At 50.2% G+C, this 18,328-nt stretch overlaps 1 protein-coding gene across 4 annotated transcripts in view; it reads right to left on the bottom strand.

Annotated features, from left to right (window-relative positions):
- Positions 1-16,655: 16,655 nt before the first annotated feature.
- GRK5 (G protein-coupled receptor kinase 5) overlaps positions 16,656-18,328 on the bottom strand; it is a 214,929-nt gene continuing 213,256 nt past the window's right edge. For 3 of the 4 annotated variants that reach the window (XM_024755944.1, XM_024755946.1, XM_024755945.1), the window contains one exon: positions 16,656-17,459. In XM_024755944.1, the coding sequence (XP_024611712.1) occupies positions 17,361-17,459 (99 nt within the window). In that variant the 3' untranslated portion in view covers positions 16,656-17,360. Of the gene's footprint in view, positions 17,460-17,672; positions 17,875-18,328 lie in introns of all 4 variants that reach the window. The other variant, XR_003004637.1, reaches the window with a different exon arrangement.

Raw genomic sequence — 18,328 nt, 5'->3', positions numbered from 1 at the left:
AAGCACAGGGGCTTCCCTGGTGGCGCAGTGGTTAAGAATCCGCCTGCCAATGCAGGGGACATGGGTTCGAGCCCTGGTCCGGGAAGATTCCCACATGCCGCTGGGGCCACCGTGGAGCCTGGTCCAGACGTCCGGAAGTCCCTCTTATATTCTGATTTTGGAGTCCCACAAGATTCCTGTCTTTATTGTGGCCACATAGGCTCTTCAGTCCCCAGCACGAATGAAGCCACCAGAAGCAATGGTTATCCTGGCAAAGAGCCCAGGAAGGCAGTGAGGGTGGGTAGGCCTGCAGAGCCTGCTCTGGCCAGCCGTGTCAAGGTAAGTGTCAGGACTGGCGAAGCTGTGGAAGAACAGCTCATGGATAGAAGGTGACATTACAGCTGCTCAACTCTGGTTATGCTTGAAAGAGAACAGGCTCTGCGGCCAGACGGTGCAGGGTTCAAGTCCAGCCCTACCACTTCCCAGCTGTGTGACCTTGGGTGAGTGATTAAGCAACTAAAACCATGGTTTGCTCATCTCTATAATGGGATAAGAGCTCCTGCCTTGCTGGGTAGTTGTACCAGTCACTTGAGAGAACAGTAACAGCATTCAGCCTTTCTTGGGCTCTTACTCCCTTTATAAAAGGGAAAGTACAAACTATCTGTTGTCATTTTCCCTGTGTTCTTCCATTGTCAAAGCATCGTCTTCAAAAAGTTAAATAAATCACTTCATGCAAATATAGACCCAACCTATGTCAAAGATTTGTAAACTCAGTGAGGGAATCAGAAAGAAAGTAAACTAGGTCAAAGAGTAAAGGGGGTATTAATAGTCATTTAAAAAGGGATGTCACTTGTTCTGGGGGAGGAAAGGGGGATGAATAGGTGGAGAACAGGGGACTTCCAGGGCAGTGAAACTCTCCTGTTCAATACTCTACTGGTGGAAGCATGACAGTATGTATTTGTCAAAACCCATAGAACTGCACAACACAGAGAGAGAGAGCCCCTGGGTAAATTGTGGACTTTAATGATAAAGTATCAATAATGGTTCAGCCATTGTAACAAACGTACCACACTGATGCAGGATGTTGATAACAGAGGAAACTGTCCTAGAGCTGGGGGAGGGGGGGCAGAAGTTGCATACGGTAATTCTTTGTACCTTCTGTCCAATTTTTCTGTAAACTTAAAACTGCTCTAAAACAATAAAGTCTAGTAAAAGAGAAAGTCTATTAATAATAATAATTTTAAAAAGAGGACTTCCCCCCCCCAAAAAAAAGAGGACTTCCCTGGCTGTCCAGTGGTTAGGACTCTGTGCTTCCACCACAGGGGGCGTGGGTTCGATCCCTGGTCAGGGAACTAAGATCCCGCATGCTACATGGTGCGGCCAAAAAAAGTAATAAAAAATTTAAAAATAAATTTAAAAAATAAGAAAGAGGGTGGAGGGTGTTGCAGGGAGGGGTGCAGCATGTGCAAAGGCCTGGAAGTGAGAGGGGAGAGGCGGCAGGGCATGGGGAAGCCACAGAGGGTCTGACACAGGGAACCACGTAATCCGTTTTCTCTCTGGAATGAGTGTTCTGTCTGCATCCCTTCCCGCCCCTCTTTAAGGATCACCTCTTTCAGTATGTTAAAGAAAGGGCTGGGGGGCTTCCCTGGTGGCGCAGTGGTTGAGAATGTGCCTGCTAATGCAGGGGACACGGGTTCGAGCCCTGGTCTGGGAAGATCCCACATGCCGCGGAGCAACTAGGCCTGTGAGCCACAACTACTGAGCCTGCGCGTCTGGAGCTTGTGCTCCGCAACAAGAGAGGCCACGACAGTGAGAGGCACATGCACCACGATGAAGAGTGGCCCCCGCTCGCCGCAACTAGAGAAAGCCCTTGCACAGAAACGAAGACCCAACAGAGCCAAAAATAAAAATAATAAATTAAAAAAAAAAAAGAAAGGGCTGGGGTGGGGTCATCCACTGGGCAGCTGCCTCGTGCCAAGGGCCCCTCCCAGGCTCACGGGTCCTTGTCCTGGGCCCCTGCCCCTCTGCCACCAGCTCCTGCCTCATCTCCAGAACCGCCTGAATGCTGCCACTTCCACCAGGCAGCCTCAGCAGAGGGGCATTGTGAGGAAGGCCCCAGGTCCCTTAGTCTCCTCTCCACCCCAGCACGAGGCCCTGCATCTGGAACAGACTTTTCTGAAGGTGGGACACAGAGGGAATTACATCACAGGGTGGGAGGACACAGCTTTTAACTGACCTAAAATATGTCCCCATCAGGGAATTCCCTCGTGGTCCAGTGGTTAGGACTCCACCTCTCACTGCCAAGGGCCTGGGTTCAATCTCTGGTCGGGGAACTAAGATCCCACAAGCCTTGTGGCGCAGCCAAAAAAAGTCCCCATCACCCAAAGAGCCACAAAGCTCTCCCCAGAGGGTTCCCCAGGGACATATCCCAGGCCCAAGTGTCGTCTCAAGTTGACCCTTCCCTGGCAGCGGCCCTCGAGCCAATCCACCTCCCTTCCCCGCACTTTTCAAACATTCAGCCATAATGGAAGATTGGTCTTATTTTCCAACCTAGCCACCTTCACCCACGAGGGCAATCCAAGACCTGGCACCTTCAGAAGGATCTGAGTTTCTTAGAACATTCTCCTGCCTGGGGGGACTTTAGTGTGACTGCCCCGGTGGGTTTTCGATCTCCCTAGATGGTGCCCACCGAGTCACCCATGCGAGCCCTTCGGCAAATATGCCTCCTCCAGACGCTTCTTCCGGCCTTCAGGTGCGTTAACTAACGTCGGGCTGCACCCCGCTGGCCCGCAAGCCTAGCAGTTGCCCAGCCTCAAGACCGAAGAGCCCAGAGACAGGGACAGAGACATCAGTGGCTTCTTGGATGGGGAATCTTACACAAAGGGTCCTGAAGTGAGACCCCACTGTGTGCAGCAAACACGACAGCAGTCTTTGCTTCTCCGGAGAGAAGGAGGCTACCATTTATGGGGCAATTGACATCAGGTGGGCTCAGTTACCAGGCCGTATAATTAAGAGAAGTTGGATAGTCATGTGAGTGAAGCAGGGCCTGGTGGAGCAGGGGATGTACAGAGAGCAACGGAACAGCCATCTTAAGTGGCCTGATCATACACCTAGTGATCTGTTATGACACCATCGCCGCCCCTCTCCCTTCACCCGCCACCCCGTCTCCCAGAGACTGATCCTCAGAGCCAGGCAACCTGAATCCATCACCAGGAAGGGGACCTTTGTGATACAACGTCAACTGCCCAGACTCCTCTGCGCTTGACCGGGTGCGGACACAATGATGCCCAGCAGCCTCTGCTTCTTGCTCCAGCTGCCAGCCCACGTGCAGAGAGCCACGGGTGGAGAGAGCAGGACGGAGGCTCACAGCAGCCCTCACACTGGGGGGCCCCTGCTGGATACACAGACTCTGGCAGGAATTTGGAAATGAGAGCTTTTTCTCTACTTGCAGCTGGGTTAATTTGACCACGGTGTCCCCGCCTCCCTCCCACCCCATTTCTATATGGAGACTACGTAAGGATGTATGAGTCTCCACTTTGGGGCAAACCGTTGATGTGGGGGAAGAACTGCTTATTCCTCAGGTCACAGTTATAAGGGGAAAAGCCTGTTAGAACAGTAAGTTTAACGCTGTCTCTGGCTGCCTTTCTGAGAATGAATTAGAAGGAGGCGGGCGTGGGGCAGGAAGACCCTTCTCCCGTCTCCCGCCCTGTGGCTCACCGGTGGAAGGGGCCCCGCTCCTCCTCGGTCTGGCACACCCAGCACCCCCTCCCTGGCCCAGGAATCTTCCAGCACCCAGAGGCACTTCAGAGCCACCTCTGTGCCCCAGCTGCCCTCTGTTCTTCCTTGGTCAAGGTCTCAGTGCGGTCAGGTGTCACTGTTTGAACCGCTCCTGACTGCAGAGGCTGGGAAAAGGAACCCAGTCTGCATTCCTGCAGGGGAGCGTGACTCACGGTCAGGATTTGACACACATTAGAGCCTTCAAAGTGTTTTCCAGCCTCTGGCCTCAGTGCAGAGTTGTAGAGAGCCAGACAGAGTATAGTTCCCACCTGCAACAGGAGAGGAGCTTGGCAAACTACAAACGACAAATTTTCTTAAACCCATCAGAGAACTGAGCTTGCAGAGCAAGCAACTAACCTGAAATCTGGGGAGAGACAGGACCTAAGCATTTGCTTATCTGGGGGGCAGGTACCTCTGGCCATATATATGCTGGTAGGAAAATGTAGCTAGAAAATTTTAACTTCCTGCAACGGGCTGAGAGTATGAAGCCACTGGGGCTGCAAACACAGAGGGATTCATGCCTTCCTGCAGGCTTTTCCTACAGGATCCCACCAGACAGTAACTGGGAAGATGGGGAGAAGCCTGAGAAAGCTTCTGCAAGGGGCCACAGGGGGAAGGGGAATGGCTCCCACTGTGGAAACTCCTTTGAGACCCAGCTCTCTAGTCTCCCTAAGAAATGAAAACCTTCAACTGCAAGGGAAAGGGTCATAAAAACTGTAGCTGTAAGACACTCAGACCCTTTGCAGCTGGGGGAGGGAATAGGAAAAAAAAGCTTGACCCCCCCCCCCCCCATTGCTTGGGGGAGATGCAGGATAGAGCCCCGCCTGGCTTTCAAGTTGGAGGCGGGGTGGACCACCTGAGAGCCCTACTCTCAAGATCCAGGCTCCCCCGGGCCTGCCAAGACTGAAGGTTGATGAGAAGATCAGAGAATGCACCCTCACTCCCCACCCCTATTCATTTTACCACCATATGACTCAAGCATGGAGTAGAAAGAACCAGTGGTTACAGCTCAGAAGGCTGAGACAGGTTTTCCTTGGAGGGCAGTACAAAGAGAGATCCAAAATTCAAGCCAAGAGCAGACCCTGAGAGAATCCCTCTGGTGGATTGGCCCACTCGCTAAATGCAACGTTTCACCAGAGGAATGTGAAGCCTTGGCAACTGAAGGTAATAAACTCCGCATCCCAGCCCAACTACTGACTGGATGAACACAGCCCACACGCTAAAGGCACACTGAAGGGATAGCACACTCATCTCTAAGCATTAAAACAGTTTCCTCAGAATCTGCCATCCTATACAATATATCCAGCTTTCAAACAGGCATACAAAAAGGCAAAAGGAATTGCAATCTGGAGACCAATGATCCAATATGATGATATGACACAGATGTTGGAACTATCAGGGAATTTAAAATAACTGATTAATATATGAACAACTTTAATGGAGAATGGGAGATCAGGTAGGTTATTTCAGCAGAGAGATAGAAATGATAATGAATCAAATGGAAATGCTAGAAATCAAACTTGGTAACAGGTGAAGGATGCCTCGCCACTAGGTCCAACACAGCTGAGAAAAGTATCAGTGCAGTTGAAGACTGGTCAATAGAAATTACCCACACAAACACGGAGAAAAAAACCAGAGCATTCAAAACAGTCTAATATATGCCTAATTGGAATCCTAGAAGAAGAGAGAATGGGGCAGAAGAAATGTTTACAGGAATAAAGGCTGAGAATTTTCCAAAATTAATGACAGGCAAATCACAGATTTGGGAAGCTCAGAAAGCATGAAGCAGGACAAATTGCAAAGCCAAACTACATCTAGGCATATCATATTCAAACTGCTAAAAAACAGAGAAGAAAACCTTAAAGGCAGACGAATAAAAATGACAAATTACCTGCATAGGAACAAAGGTAAAAAGTACATCAGAAACCATTCCAGAAAGAAGACAGTGGGGTTACACCTTTCAAGTACTGAAGGAAAAAAATTGTCAACCCTGAATTCAACCCAGCAAAATGTCTTTTAAAAAATGAAGAGAAAAATAAAGACCTTTTATAGACAAACAAAAAAATGAAGGAATTCATTGCCAGCAGACTTACTTAGGAAATGACAAAAGCAGTTCTTCAGGCAGAAAAAATATGATATAGGTTAGAAACTTGGATCTGCACAGAGAGATGAAGAACATTGGGAAAGGAATAAGTGAAGGTAAACAAGTATTTTTTTCTTATTTAATTTCGCTGAAAGACAGCTGAATTTTTAAAGCAAAAATAGCAACAATGCATTGTATGCTTACAGCATGTGTAAAAATAAAATATATGGCAACAACAGCACAAGATGGGAGAAAGGAATTGGGAATAAAAGTTTTTTAAGGTTTTATTTTAATACATCTTCATTGGAGTATAATTGCTTCACAATGCTGTTAGTTTCTGTTGTACAACAAAGTGAATCAGCCATATGCACACATATATCCCTATATCCCCTCCCTCTTGAGCCTCCCTCCCACCCCTCTAGGTCTTGGTCCACCAACAGTGCAAGAGGGTTCCCTTTTCTCCACACCCTCTCCAGCATTTATTGTTTCTAGATTTTTTGATGATGGCCATTCTGACTGGTGTGAGATGATATCTCATTGTAGTTTTGATTTGCATTTCTCTAATGATTAATGATGTTGAGCATTAGGAAACCATAAACAAGACCAAAAGACACCCCTCAGAATGGGAGAAAATATTTGCAAATGAAGCAACTGACAAAGGATTAATCTCCAAAATTTACAAGCAGCTCATGCAGCTCAATAACAAAAAAACAAACAACCCAATCCAAAAATGGGCAGAAGACCTAAACAGACATTTCTCCAAAGAAGATATACAGATTGCCAACAATCCCACTAGCTATCTCTTTTACATTTGTTAGTGTATATGTTGATGCTACTCTCACTTCGCCCCAGCTTCTCCCTCTGCCCAGCCCCCCACCGTGTCCTCAAGTCCATTCTCTATGTCTAAGTCTTTATTCCTGCCCTGCCACTAGGTTCATCAGTACCATTTTCTTTTTTTAGCTTCCATATATATGCATTAGCATACTGTATTTGTTTTTTTCTTTCTGACTTCACTCTGTATGACAGACTCTAGGTCCATCCATCTCACTACAAATAAATCAATTTCATTTCTTTTTATGGCTGAGTAATGGGAATAAAAGTTTTAAGATCCTTACATGACTTATAGAGCAGTATAATATTATTTGAAGGTAGACTCAGATTATTTTAAAACGTATATATTGTAAGCCCTATGGCAACTCCTAAGATGTTTTTAAAAGATGTATAAATAATAACTCAAGAGTTATATGGAATCATATAAAATGCTCAATTAAACTCACATAAGGCAGAAAAGGAGGAAGAAATAGGAACAAACGGACCAAATAGAAAATAGCTAACAAGATGGAAGGTTTTAATCCACCCATATTCATAGAAATTATTGGGTTGGTTAAAAACCCCAATGAACTTTTTGGCCAACACAATACTTTAAACATGAGTAGTCCAAACATGCCAGTTAAAAGACAGAGATTGTCCGATTGGATAAAAAAGGAGGGCCCAATTCTATGTGGTCCACAAGAAACCCACTTTAAATATAAGGCAGTTTTCACAGGCTTGCTAAGTGTAATTTTTCCCATTGCCTGAAAAACCTATTTGCTTTGAAAATCCTTACTTCGGAGTTTGTGCCAAAGTCAAGTTCAGCTTTTCTCAGGCTTTGATGAGCTCCATAATACTGGGGGTCTGGGGTTTTTGCCTCACTCAAATGTTATCTTGTGTGTAATTTACATTGAGATGCTTTGGTATAAACAGTGAAATAACACATGCGTGGAAGTGCAGTGCTTAGCTAGCTTATGCAGGACCGTACTCTGGAATTCACACTCCCAGTGTAGACACGTCTTCAAAATATCACCATCAAAATCTGCACAAGAGGGTTTATTCAGATGACGTTTCTGCTCAAGCCAACGACAAATGTTCTTTCAGGTCAGCGGAAACTTGGGCACTGATGCTGGGAACAGCTCTGTTCTAATACTCAGCCATCAGCCCAACCCCCAAACAGGGTTTTCTGGCTCGGCCTCATGTAGTTGGTAGTTTTCATTGTTATTGTTTTATGGGGGGAAGATGGGAAAGCAAGGAAAATAATTTTTAAAAAAATGTCTCCTGGATGCCAGGCCCGTTATCAGGTAGTGAGCACACTCTCATGCTTGAAGTGGTGTGGGGTTTCTCTGTAAAGTAACATGGACAAGACATCGAAGATTCAATGAGCCTCAGGCCCTGGCATTTCCTGTCTGAGCTTTTGTCTCTCTGAAGTCTTTGCCTTTGGCTGGGCAAAGCAAAGAGTGTCTTCATTATAGCAGTTGTATGACCCAGTGGCCAAGCATATAAGTTCTGGAGCCCAATGGCCTGGTTCAGGTCCCAGCACCTCTATTTATGTAGCTGGCAGAGCTTGGTTAAATTACTCTCTCAAGGCCTCGGTTTCCTAATTTGTAAATGGGCATCATAAGAGTATCCAGCCCTTTCTAAGTGGCTGAGAGAGATCATGTGAGACATAAAGTCTGTATCAATGCATTCCTGGCGCAAACTCTATTGGACGAGAAATGGGACTTGATTCTTTTCCATTATTTATTAGTTTTCCAAAAAATGTATTAGTTCTCTAGAATCCTCCAAAGGTGACTGATGGGGAATTCCCTGGTGGTCCGGTGGTTAGGACTCCACACTTTCACTGCTGAGGCCGTGGGTTCAATCCCTGGTTGGGGAACTAACATCCCACAAGCCGTGCAGCTAAAAAAAAAAAAAAGACTGATGACGTTTTTCTTTAAAAAAAAAAAATTATTGAATACTATTATAAACTCCTGGATTTCAACATGTTTGATTGTTTTAATCTATCGTTCTTACTAATATTCCAGTTGTCCCCTATTTGGCCACTGGGAACTCCTTCAAGTTGCTCCTGAGTACTTTGGACACAACCCTAGCAGTCTTTGATAAATTCCTTGTTTTCTGGGACAACAAGATACTCCAGGTTTCTCCTGGGCATTTTCTCCCCCAGCCTTGGAGTCGGCCATTTCACCAGGAGCCCTGGGTCCTTTTAGTGGGAAATGGTATTTGGAGGCCACAGTCTGGGTCCCACAGGACTCCCTGCTGTGGTCAAACCCAAGTTTGTGTGCCTGACGCACAGTGAGGCCAAACAACCAAAGTCAGAGTCTGGAACAGAAAGGTTTACTTCGGGGCCAAGCAGAGAGAACAGGCGGCTGGTGCTCAAAAAACCCAAATTCCCGGTGGCTTTTAGGGAAGACTTTTTATTTATTTATTTATTTTTTAGCCGTACGCGGCCCTCTCACTGTTGTGGCCCCTCCCATTGCGGAGCACAGGCTCCGGATGCGCAGGCTCAGCGGCCATGGCTCACTGGCCCAGCCGCTCCGCGGCATGTGGGATCCTCCCGGACCAGGGCACGAACCCGCGTCCCCTGCATCGGCAGGCGGACTCTCAACCACTGCGCCACCAGGGAATCCCAGGGAAGACTTTTTAAAGGTAAAATTTGGGGTGGTGGCTGCAGGGCGTGTGACGTTCTTCTGATTGGTTGGTGGTAACAGGGTGATGTCCCCAGAATCTCAACCTTCTGGTTCCTACCGGTGTGGGGTCTGCGTGCTTGTGGTCAGCGTGTAGTCACCATCCTCCCCTTGGGTGGGTGTCTTAGTTTCTGCAGAAAAACTCAAATATGTTCTAGATTTTTATCTACATCCCTTCAGGGGAACCCAAAGTCCTGTGACTCCGTCCTATTAACTGCCTGAGCTGCTGTCTGGAACTGGGGGAAGGCCTAGGAGACTAAAGCCTTTTTCTGCAAACAGGGGACATGGAGGGGCTTTTGTAGCTGGGAGGGCCCCACGGGGTCCTGTTCGGTTTCAAAGTCACTTAGGAGCGTTCTCTGTGTGATTACGCCACCAGCTGCGTACCCGGATAGGTTTGTTTTGTCTTTTGATTTTTAGGGAATGCTTTTAAAGATATTAGTTTTGTTTTATAATCATCTAAAGCGTTTACAGATGACAGTGTTGAATTTTACCTGAGCCCCTGGGCTCTTGCAAAACAGTGACTTTAAAGAAATAACCTCTCACCCTTTTGAGTTCCGGAAAAAAAAAAAAACAGCTCACTGCAAAGAACCTCCCTTTCCATATGACTCGGATAAGACCCATGGATGTCCCCCTCGTTTGCCTAGGACAAGGCCAGATACAGACCCTCCAAATTCCCACGCTTTGCCTCCTAAATGAATAGCTGAACTGTCAGTCCTCACTGGCCCGTCGGAACAAAATGCTTGTCAACCCAGCTTTGGTTACATTTGTCTCCTTTCTCCAGACCCTGAACTCTGTCCCACCCTCAGCCTGAGCCAGCACACAGCCCCTTGGACAGTACGCTGGCCTCTAAAGTGTTCTCTTCTGGAAAGAATGAGGGTGGGGAAGTGGGATGAGAGGCGGCTTGTTTACTGTCCTCCAGAACGAAAACCCCTGAGTCCTTGCAGATCTTAGGGTCAAAGCGGCCTCTCTTCTGCGATATTCTCCATCCCCCTGTTGGCAATAACCCCTTCTTTCCTCCTTTGCAAGAATCCTTTTGAGTAAAAATCTCCCCTAAGTTCAGATTTATTTTATGTTTGACCCGTAGCTTTCAAAGTCAAATCTACAAGACAGGCACATTCGGAGAAGTCTGCCTTTTGTATCTGTTCCCCCAGCCCACTTCCCTGTTGGCTACTTCTCCCTCTAGGTAATTTTTTCTTTTTTAGTGTTTGGCTTATCCTTTCATTTTTAAAAAGATAAGGCAACACGACCACGTTACATCCTCGCTTTCATTTTTGAGGAACGAGGGCAGCCAACCACACGCGCCCACGTGAACCCTCCACCGTCTCAGCTTAACAAGCTGTCCGCAGGGAGACCGTGGGCTTCAACAAGATTTTAAGGAGATGAAAGCACTTTGTAAATCAGTGTCCCGCAAACTTGAGTGTGCCCTCGAATCACCTGGAGGGCCTATTACCAGGTTCCACCCAGAGTTTCTGATTCAGTGGGCCTGGGGTCAGGGTGAGAATTTGCACGAGCTCCCAGGGGGGCTCCTGCTGCTGGTCCGGGGACCAGACATTGAGAACCACTGGCTTGAGCCCCTCTGAGGGCAGGGCAGACATACCCGAGTACTCCTAAGACATCTATACCTCTGAATGCAGGGCCTGAAGGGGACAGCAGTGGGAATGTAGGCCCTGGCTTGGCCAGAGACCTTGGCCTGACTTCCCAGTTTGAGGTTCTCTCCTCAAAGATAGCCCGTGGGCCAGCAGCCGTTCCAGGGAGCTTGTTAGGAATGCAGACCCTGACCCAGGCCTAGTGAATCAGAATGTGTAGTTTACAGAGCTCCAGGTGAGGCTATGCTCCAGGTGAGGCTATGCTCCTGAAGTGTGAGAGGCACTGGCCTGTCTCCATACCCCCTGGTTTATCTGTGTTGCGGGGGACTGATGCCCCTGGAATACAAGCTGGAGAGGCAGGGCCTTTATCTGATTTATGGCTGAGGGGGGGAGCCCTCGAGCCAAGTGAACGGCCTCCTTCCTATGGTTCTGCCCGCCCTGTCCCCCGCCACCCCGACAGGCCCCCTCCCAGCGGGATAGCATCCAGAGGCTCTTCGGCGTCCTGGGGGCGCCCACGCTGAGCCTCGCTGAGAATAAATCAGTTGGAGGCCATTTCAGCCCCCACTTACCATGTCCACGGCTGTCTGTAGTGAGAGGAGGTCAGGGAGGGGCTGTCTGCCCCTGGCCCGCCCCTTCTGTCTGGGAAGGGGCCCAGAAGTATCGGGGGCGGGTGGCCGGTGTGCGGGGCTGGAGTTTCTCCCTTGGCCCCTCTGTCCCAGGAGGACGGAGGCTCTGTCTGCCTGGGGGGCCGGCTCAGGTGGGGGAGGGTCCTGGGACAGTGGGAGAAGGTCCCAGAGAAAGCGCTGGGGCCACCGAGATAACAGCACCTGTGATGGGACCCCTGTCCAGAGGCTCAGAGCACTCCTCCCACCCCTCCTTTTTCTCCAGGAGAAGTCCCCCTCAGGCCCTCAGCCAAGCAGGTCCCCACGCCATCCCCATTGCTCACCAGCCCCCCTCCCTCGAGCCCCTCAGTGAGCAGACTCCTCCTCAGTCCTCCAACATCGTGAGGAAAGACACCTGCTCCGGGAGCCACGGGGCGACACGATTCCAGTTCCTACCTTCCCTGTGAGGCGGGCGGCTCCAGCCTCGACTCCCAGCTCAGGGCCTCCCTTGCCAGGGGCTAGGACTGCCGCCAGCTCCCGGGCTGGGCCCAGGGGCCGATGTGTGTGGGTCTAGGACCCCTGCCCTGTCCTGAGGTCAAGGCTCAAAAGGGGTCCAAAGACAGCCAGGGCGACAGTGTCCTCCATGGCAAAGGCCTCTGTGCTGGGCATCACATGTGTATCCCTGAATCTTCCAGGAGAACCCGCACCCCAGCAGGTGTTACCCCATTGCACACACGAAGCCACTGAGGCTCAGGGTTAAGTGGCCGCTCAAACTCATACAGACTGTCCGAAAGGGGTTGTTTGAGCCCAAAGCCCTATTCATTGTCCCACTAAGCCAAGCAGGTGGAGGGGGACTGGTCGGGTCTCGGGTCCTAGACTGGGCCTCCAGGTCCTGAGGCCGTCCTGCTGTGCTGGTGAGCAGTTCTAACATGTGGCTCCGTGAAGGCTGGACAGCCAGAAGAGGCCCTCTCCGTGGAGCCCACATCCGAGTTATGGCCTCTGTCAGGTAAAACCTGCCAGGTGGAGGTGCCCCATCTGATCTGGGTGCCAGCACCCACTCAGGCCCTCTCACCCCACTCCTGCATGGTACCTTGTGGCAGGAACACTTCTGGAGCCATCTGCTGGGTCTGCGATCAGAAGCCAATCAACCTGGAAAGGGCTCAGGTGGTCTCCTTAGACCCTGCCCCCTGGAGCTGGGCCAGGGCAGGTCGGGTGGTCAGCATGGGGGCCAGTATTGGGTGGGGCTGAACCGTCTACCTGAGGAAAGATTAACTCAAAGACTGAAGCAGCACGTCCTGGCATCTTGGGGGCAGCTGGCATTGGCAGAAGAAATAGAACAGCTCAGCAGAAGGGAAGAAGTGCAGCCATATTTTCATTAAGGAATTTATTTCTCTTAAAAAAAACAACAACAGTGGTTCGATCTAGATACAGCAGCACTGTGACATATTCGAGGGAACATAAAAGATTCAAGAGCAGCAGGAGAACAGAAGCCGTTATCCTCAGGAATGACTCCAGAATGGAACTATTTTTACTCATCAATGTTAAAATTTCCCTGAAAAAAAAATAGAAACCTTTGGATACTAGAAGGATTATTATTTTAACACGAATTATTTTAACAACCACTAAGCTCTTCTAATTGAGAACATTTGCTTTTGATCTATTACAAAAATGACTTAGTGATGGACCAGGGAAAGACATCTAGATTCTTCTTTTGGGGAGTGTCTTTCCCTCCTAAGGAGAGTTAGTGTTTCAAAGGTTTTAGCCACTGTCCACGGCACAAGCCTTTAAAGTTAGACCAGACGAGGTACCTGCACCTGAGCATGGTCTGACCCCTACATGTTGGAGCTTCAAAAGCTGGGCTGGTTGGTCCTAAAAGTAGGTACAGAAGGTGCCTAGGGGGACGAGGTGTCACCATCGTGGTCTGTTGTGATCAGAAAGCGAGCTCTCTGCCGTTCATGACTCACAGCTCTGCGCTTGGAAATGCACAAAGATTTCACACTCTTTCCATAGAAAGGCTAAAAAGTTAGGAGGTCCTACCTCAGAGTGTGGAGCTAGAGAACAGGAGACAACCAGAGGGGTTGCCCATGGATACGCAAGCACACAGCAGCCCCAGAGGAGAGCTAGGTGTCACCCCGACTGGCGTTTCCTCTTCATCTCGGGGGACTTGGTGGTCCGCAAGGCCGCTGTTCCCTTCGGCAAGGCCTGGGCTACCAGGCTCAAGGAGGCTGCAGTGCTCCCTCTGTATTGAGGTCTGGGTCAGCAGTTTGCATGAGAAAGTTAGTGGGAAAAGTCTGGGGGAAAGGACAGGGGTGTAGAAGGATAGGGAGAAGCTTCCACGGAGGGCTGGGCTCCTTGACCCCTGGCCTCTTGGAGGCCAGGCCCTCAGCATCACCAAGGATTGCTAGATTCAAGGGCAGGCAGCCGCATCTCACTTGTGCTTTCAATGCCAAGGCCACGTCCACATACGTGTCCCCAGAACTCACTGCCATTTGCCCCCGTGGGCTGCCTGAGAAGCGTGCATACCCCAGGCCACAGTGCTTGCTTCCGTGCAGCATGGCCTCCAAGACTGAGCGCTCCCCTTTGTTAAGAGCAGTGCATTTCGGGAAACAAGCCCTCCTGGGGCGGCTCAAGGCAGGACAACCCTTAACTACTGTGCAAGTCAGCCACCCTCGCAAGAAGCCTCGTGGTTTAAAGAATGATGTTCCCGGCCTAGAAAGATCAGAGGATGAGTTGATGTGGGAGGTGGTGCCATCCTCCGTGAAGGTGGGGTTGGGTCTTTGTGATCTTGTGGGTGATAATCATGGGAGCCGCCCAGGGGGCTTGAGAAACACTCACAGGTCATGGTGATCATGGCAGAGACCACCCCCGTCTCACTGGGGACAGCGGCTTGGCTCCTGAACAGGGGAAGCAGAGGTGCTTCTGCAAGACCCTGCGTCTCACCTCAAAGGCACGAAGTCAGAGAAGGTCCGGTGAGAAAAACGTCATGCTTGGAGGAAGAAAGTCTCTTCCGTGAAGAGTTCAAATGCAGTAAAAAGATTTGAATCCGCTGGCTGCCCAAATATGCCTCCTCCTGGACAGGTAGATGGTGGGAAGGTTTGTTTTTTTTTTTTAAGTTAAAAAATCTTTTAAAAAATGCAGCCATAGAAAACAAGCTGGAGTAGAGGTTGGCGGCAGGGCGGGGCGGGGGGTCCAGGGACAGGACCTGTGGCAACTGGGGACCCAGAGGGGAGGGGGCTGGCTTTCAGGCACTGTTCTAAATGAAGATGCCCCTTCTCTGTACAAAGCAATGGACCGAAAGGAAAAGGAGGATTGCAAAGGCCAGTAACTCTGACCCTGTACACTTTGGGGCGCTCAGGAGACAGGTGGCGAGGGTGAAGGAAGACTCCCGTTATCCTGAGAGCCACGCAAAGTTCTGTGCTTCAGCCTCTGTGCTCTCACGATGCAGAAACACACTGAGCAGATGTATGTTTTCTTTCTTGCTTCTTGATGATTCTCTACCGCAAACGGACAGTGCGTTGGCTTTGAGGTGTAAAGAGACTGGTTGCTCCCCACCAGTCCGTTTGGAAAGGTTTGAGTTGCTGTGAATCGGGCAAAATGAATGAAATTTCTGGACAGGAGGGTGGTGGCGTGGACTACTGACTGTCCCAGGAAGATGACTGTCCTTTTCATTGAGGAGGGTCAGTAAGAGCTTGAGGATCTTAAAATACTGGTCAAAGAGCTTTCCACTTCCTCAGCAAACACTGAATACGGCTGTTTGTATTAATCTTGTACTCAGCTCCAGAGGGGTAACGGAAGCAGCCTCGGAGACGAGAGCTGGTCTTGAAAATAATACTGCACGTTAAAGGGATCTAAGGGAGGCCCAACTGTTTCTTTTCTTCTCTTTCCTTGTAAAATGACCTCGAAATGGTCAGTTGCAACGGTCAGGCCCCTGTCTAGCCTCAGGACCCAAAGGCAAAGTTTGGGGAAGGAGCATGGAAACTGGGACACAGGCTGACACGCTGGCTTCTCTCTCCTCCCTAAAAGCTCAGGCTCCAAAGTTGCCTGGTCACCTAGAGAAATAAGTTTGGGAGGCTCACACCAAAAGCTCCACCGATGGCCTAAGGCAGTGGTTCTCACACTCCAGGGTGCATCAGAATGACCTGGCGAGCTTTTTAAACATACAGATTCCTGGGCCCTACTCCCAGGGAATCCCATTCCGTAGGTTTGGGGTGGAGCCCAGAATCTGTATTTTAACAGGAGATGCTGCTGCAGGAAGTGCAGGGCCCACGCCGGGAGAAACCCTGGCAGCTGCCCAGTGGCTGAGACCAGGTCTGACTGAGGGTGACCTGGCAAGCAGGGGAGCCGGGAATTCAACTGTTCACCCCGTCCCGGAGGGGAGGCAAAGGCAGATTTGCTCCCTGTCACCTTGTGAAGGCAGCAGGGGGGAGGCTGGCCGCTCCCTGGGGCTGGACAGCCCTGCTCAAAGGGCCTGGGGGCTGCCTTTAGAGAGAGACCCTGGTCTGGCAAAGCCACCAAGTTCTCCTGGGGCTACTTGTGCCTGGAGCTTTGAGATGCCTGATGAGAGCTCGCCTTTGCTTCACCTCTCCCGGAAGGGACAGTGAGTTTTTCTTGAGTTTCTGTGGGTGGCCCGGCCTCTCCCATTTGCTTGGAGAGCCAACCTCATGCATCCATGCCACCTGAACCAATGAATCTGCGGGGCCCCAGGAAGCTCTCAAGGCCCTATGATCCCGTAAACACTCAAGGGACATGCCCAGAGATCCTGGGAGAGCCACCTTCTCCTCTACAAACCCAAGACCTCTATTCCCTGATGCTTCTCTGGGCTGTAAGCATTTGGGACTCTTGGGGTTCCATGACTACTCCTTATCATTGCTATGCGTCTCTTAAAACTAGAATAAAACAATCCCCAAATGCAAGCCTCTTGAAAACATACTGGCTTTAGCAGTCAGAACCTACTCAGAAAGAAAGAGGCCTAGACACCCTTGAGCTGAAGACCCTCAGCTCCACGTACCGGCCGCCTTCCAGAAGGAAGAGGAGGCCAAGGCCAAAGCAACAGTGGCATCGTGTGCCCCCAAAGGAAAAGTGCACATCTTGACGGAGTTGGGCCCAGGCAACTCCATGGACCCCAACGGAAGACATCCTGGCTGGGGGTGAAGTCCCAGTCGGTCTTTGAGCATTTAATTCAGATTGTTACAAGGCCAACAGAATGGTGATACCAATGCGAGGGAGGGAAAGGTTATAGAGATGGATACAATCAATCCTTTAAAGGTGAAATGGGAATCATTTTCTACATTTAATAAAAACATTTTCTCATTTGAGGCTCTGGAAGTCTTGAGTCACATTTTTTTTTTTTTACACCCTTCCCCGCCCGCCACCCCTCTAAAATGTCTTAAAACACATGGCTTAACAGTGGCTGCACAGAAAATATACACCCTCAAAGTCTGACTTTCATTTAAATACAAATATACAAAATGTAAACTGAAACAATAGAGAAATTTACAAAACTTTTCTTTAAAAATAATAAAGACAAAATTCAGTTCTAGTTATGACGCTGTTAAAACACGTGCAAGTTGTATCCAATTGGATTTCTATTGCAATGTTCGACAGAGACACAGCCAATCCACCTTGGCTCGAGGGCCGCCTCTGAACACAGACCTGAGTGGAAATCTCTTTGAGGAACCTGGAGGCTCCCCATCTCGGGGCTGGACGGCCTCCTTCCCCAGCTCCTGGAGGGCTCCCCCGCCTGCCCGCCAGGGCAGAAGCTCCACCGGTCACAAGTCCGCTTCTAAGGAGAAGGGTCTAGGCTGGTCCCACCGTGGGCTTCAGGCCAGAGCTGCAGCTAGCTGCTTCCGGTGGAGTTTGAACTGACATGGTTTGAATTTATGTGATGGTTAAAACTGGTCTTGGAACTGGCTGAACTCTTGGAATTGTTCTGATGCTGGGAGGGGGGTGAGCAGGGAGGAGAGAAAGAGGGAGAGAGGAGGTCAGTCATCACAGAGTCGAGCCCTGGGGACCTTGCATCACAGGGGCCTCTGAATCTGAACTGGAGGGGAGCTCAGCTGACCAGCTCCCCGCCTTGCTTTCTGCTGCCTTCTGTTCTCCCCCTGCAGACCCAGGTCCGGAGGCCACCCCTTGGGGCAGGGGGCTTTACCTGATTAACAGACGCCCAAGGCAGAGAGGAGGTGGTCCCTCCTATAATATCTATCTACATGGTTAGGCCTGCAGGCCCAGAGTTAGGCTGCCGGGTTCGAATCCTAAATCCGCCACTTCTTAGCTGAGTGACCTTGAGAAAGTGTCTGACTCCCTTGGTTGCCTGGCCCGTGATGTGGGTTAGGAGCCACTTCTGCGCAGGGCTGTTGGGAGACGGAAACAAGGCTGTGTGTGCAAAGGGCTCTAGCAGGTGCCCGGCTTGGGAACCACGAGCTGCTCGCCCTCAGTATCCCTGGCACCCTCTTGGCACCCCCGTGGGCGTGGGCCCCTCACGTTGCAGAAGAGAGCCGGCGTGTCTGCTCCCCTGGTGGCAGTCGTGGTGCCAGGCCCTGTGCTGAGGTCACTGTCCTCCACCTCACTCACCCTGGGCAGCCGGCATCTCCGTCCTGATTTTTCATGTGGGCAAACAGAGGCTGGGGCGGGGGTTGGGTTCAATACGCTGCCACCCAACCGAGAAGGGTCAGGGCTGGATTTGAACCTGGGCCGTGAGCTTCCACAGCAAACGCTTGTCCCAGGATCCCAGGCCATCCTGGGGGGCTCGGCCACTTCGGCGGTGGAGGTCATTTCTTTCTGGAACTTCAATTTTCCTTATTGGAA

The sequence above is a fragment of the Neophocaena asiaeorientalis genome, unplaced genomic scaffold (genome assembly GCF_003031525.2).
Source record: "Neophocaena asiaeorientalis asiaeorientalis breed wild unplaced genomic scaffold, Neophocaena_asiaeorientalis_V1.1 scaffold85, whole genome shotgun sequence".
In the NCBI taxonomy this organism is placed as follows: Eukaryota; Metazoa; Chordata; class Mammalia; order Artiodactyla; family Phocoenidae; genus Neophocaena; species Neophocaena asiaeorientalis.
This window is presented reverse-complemented; position numbering and strand designations above follow the sequence as displayed.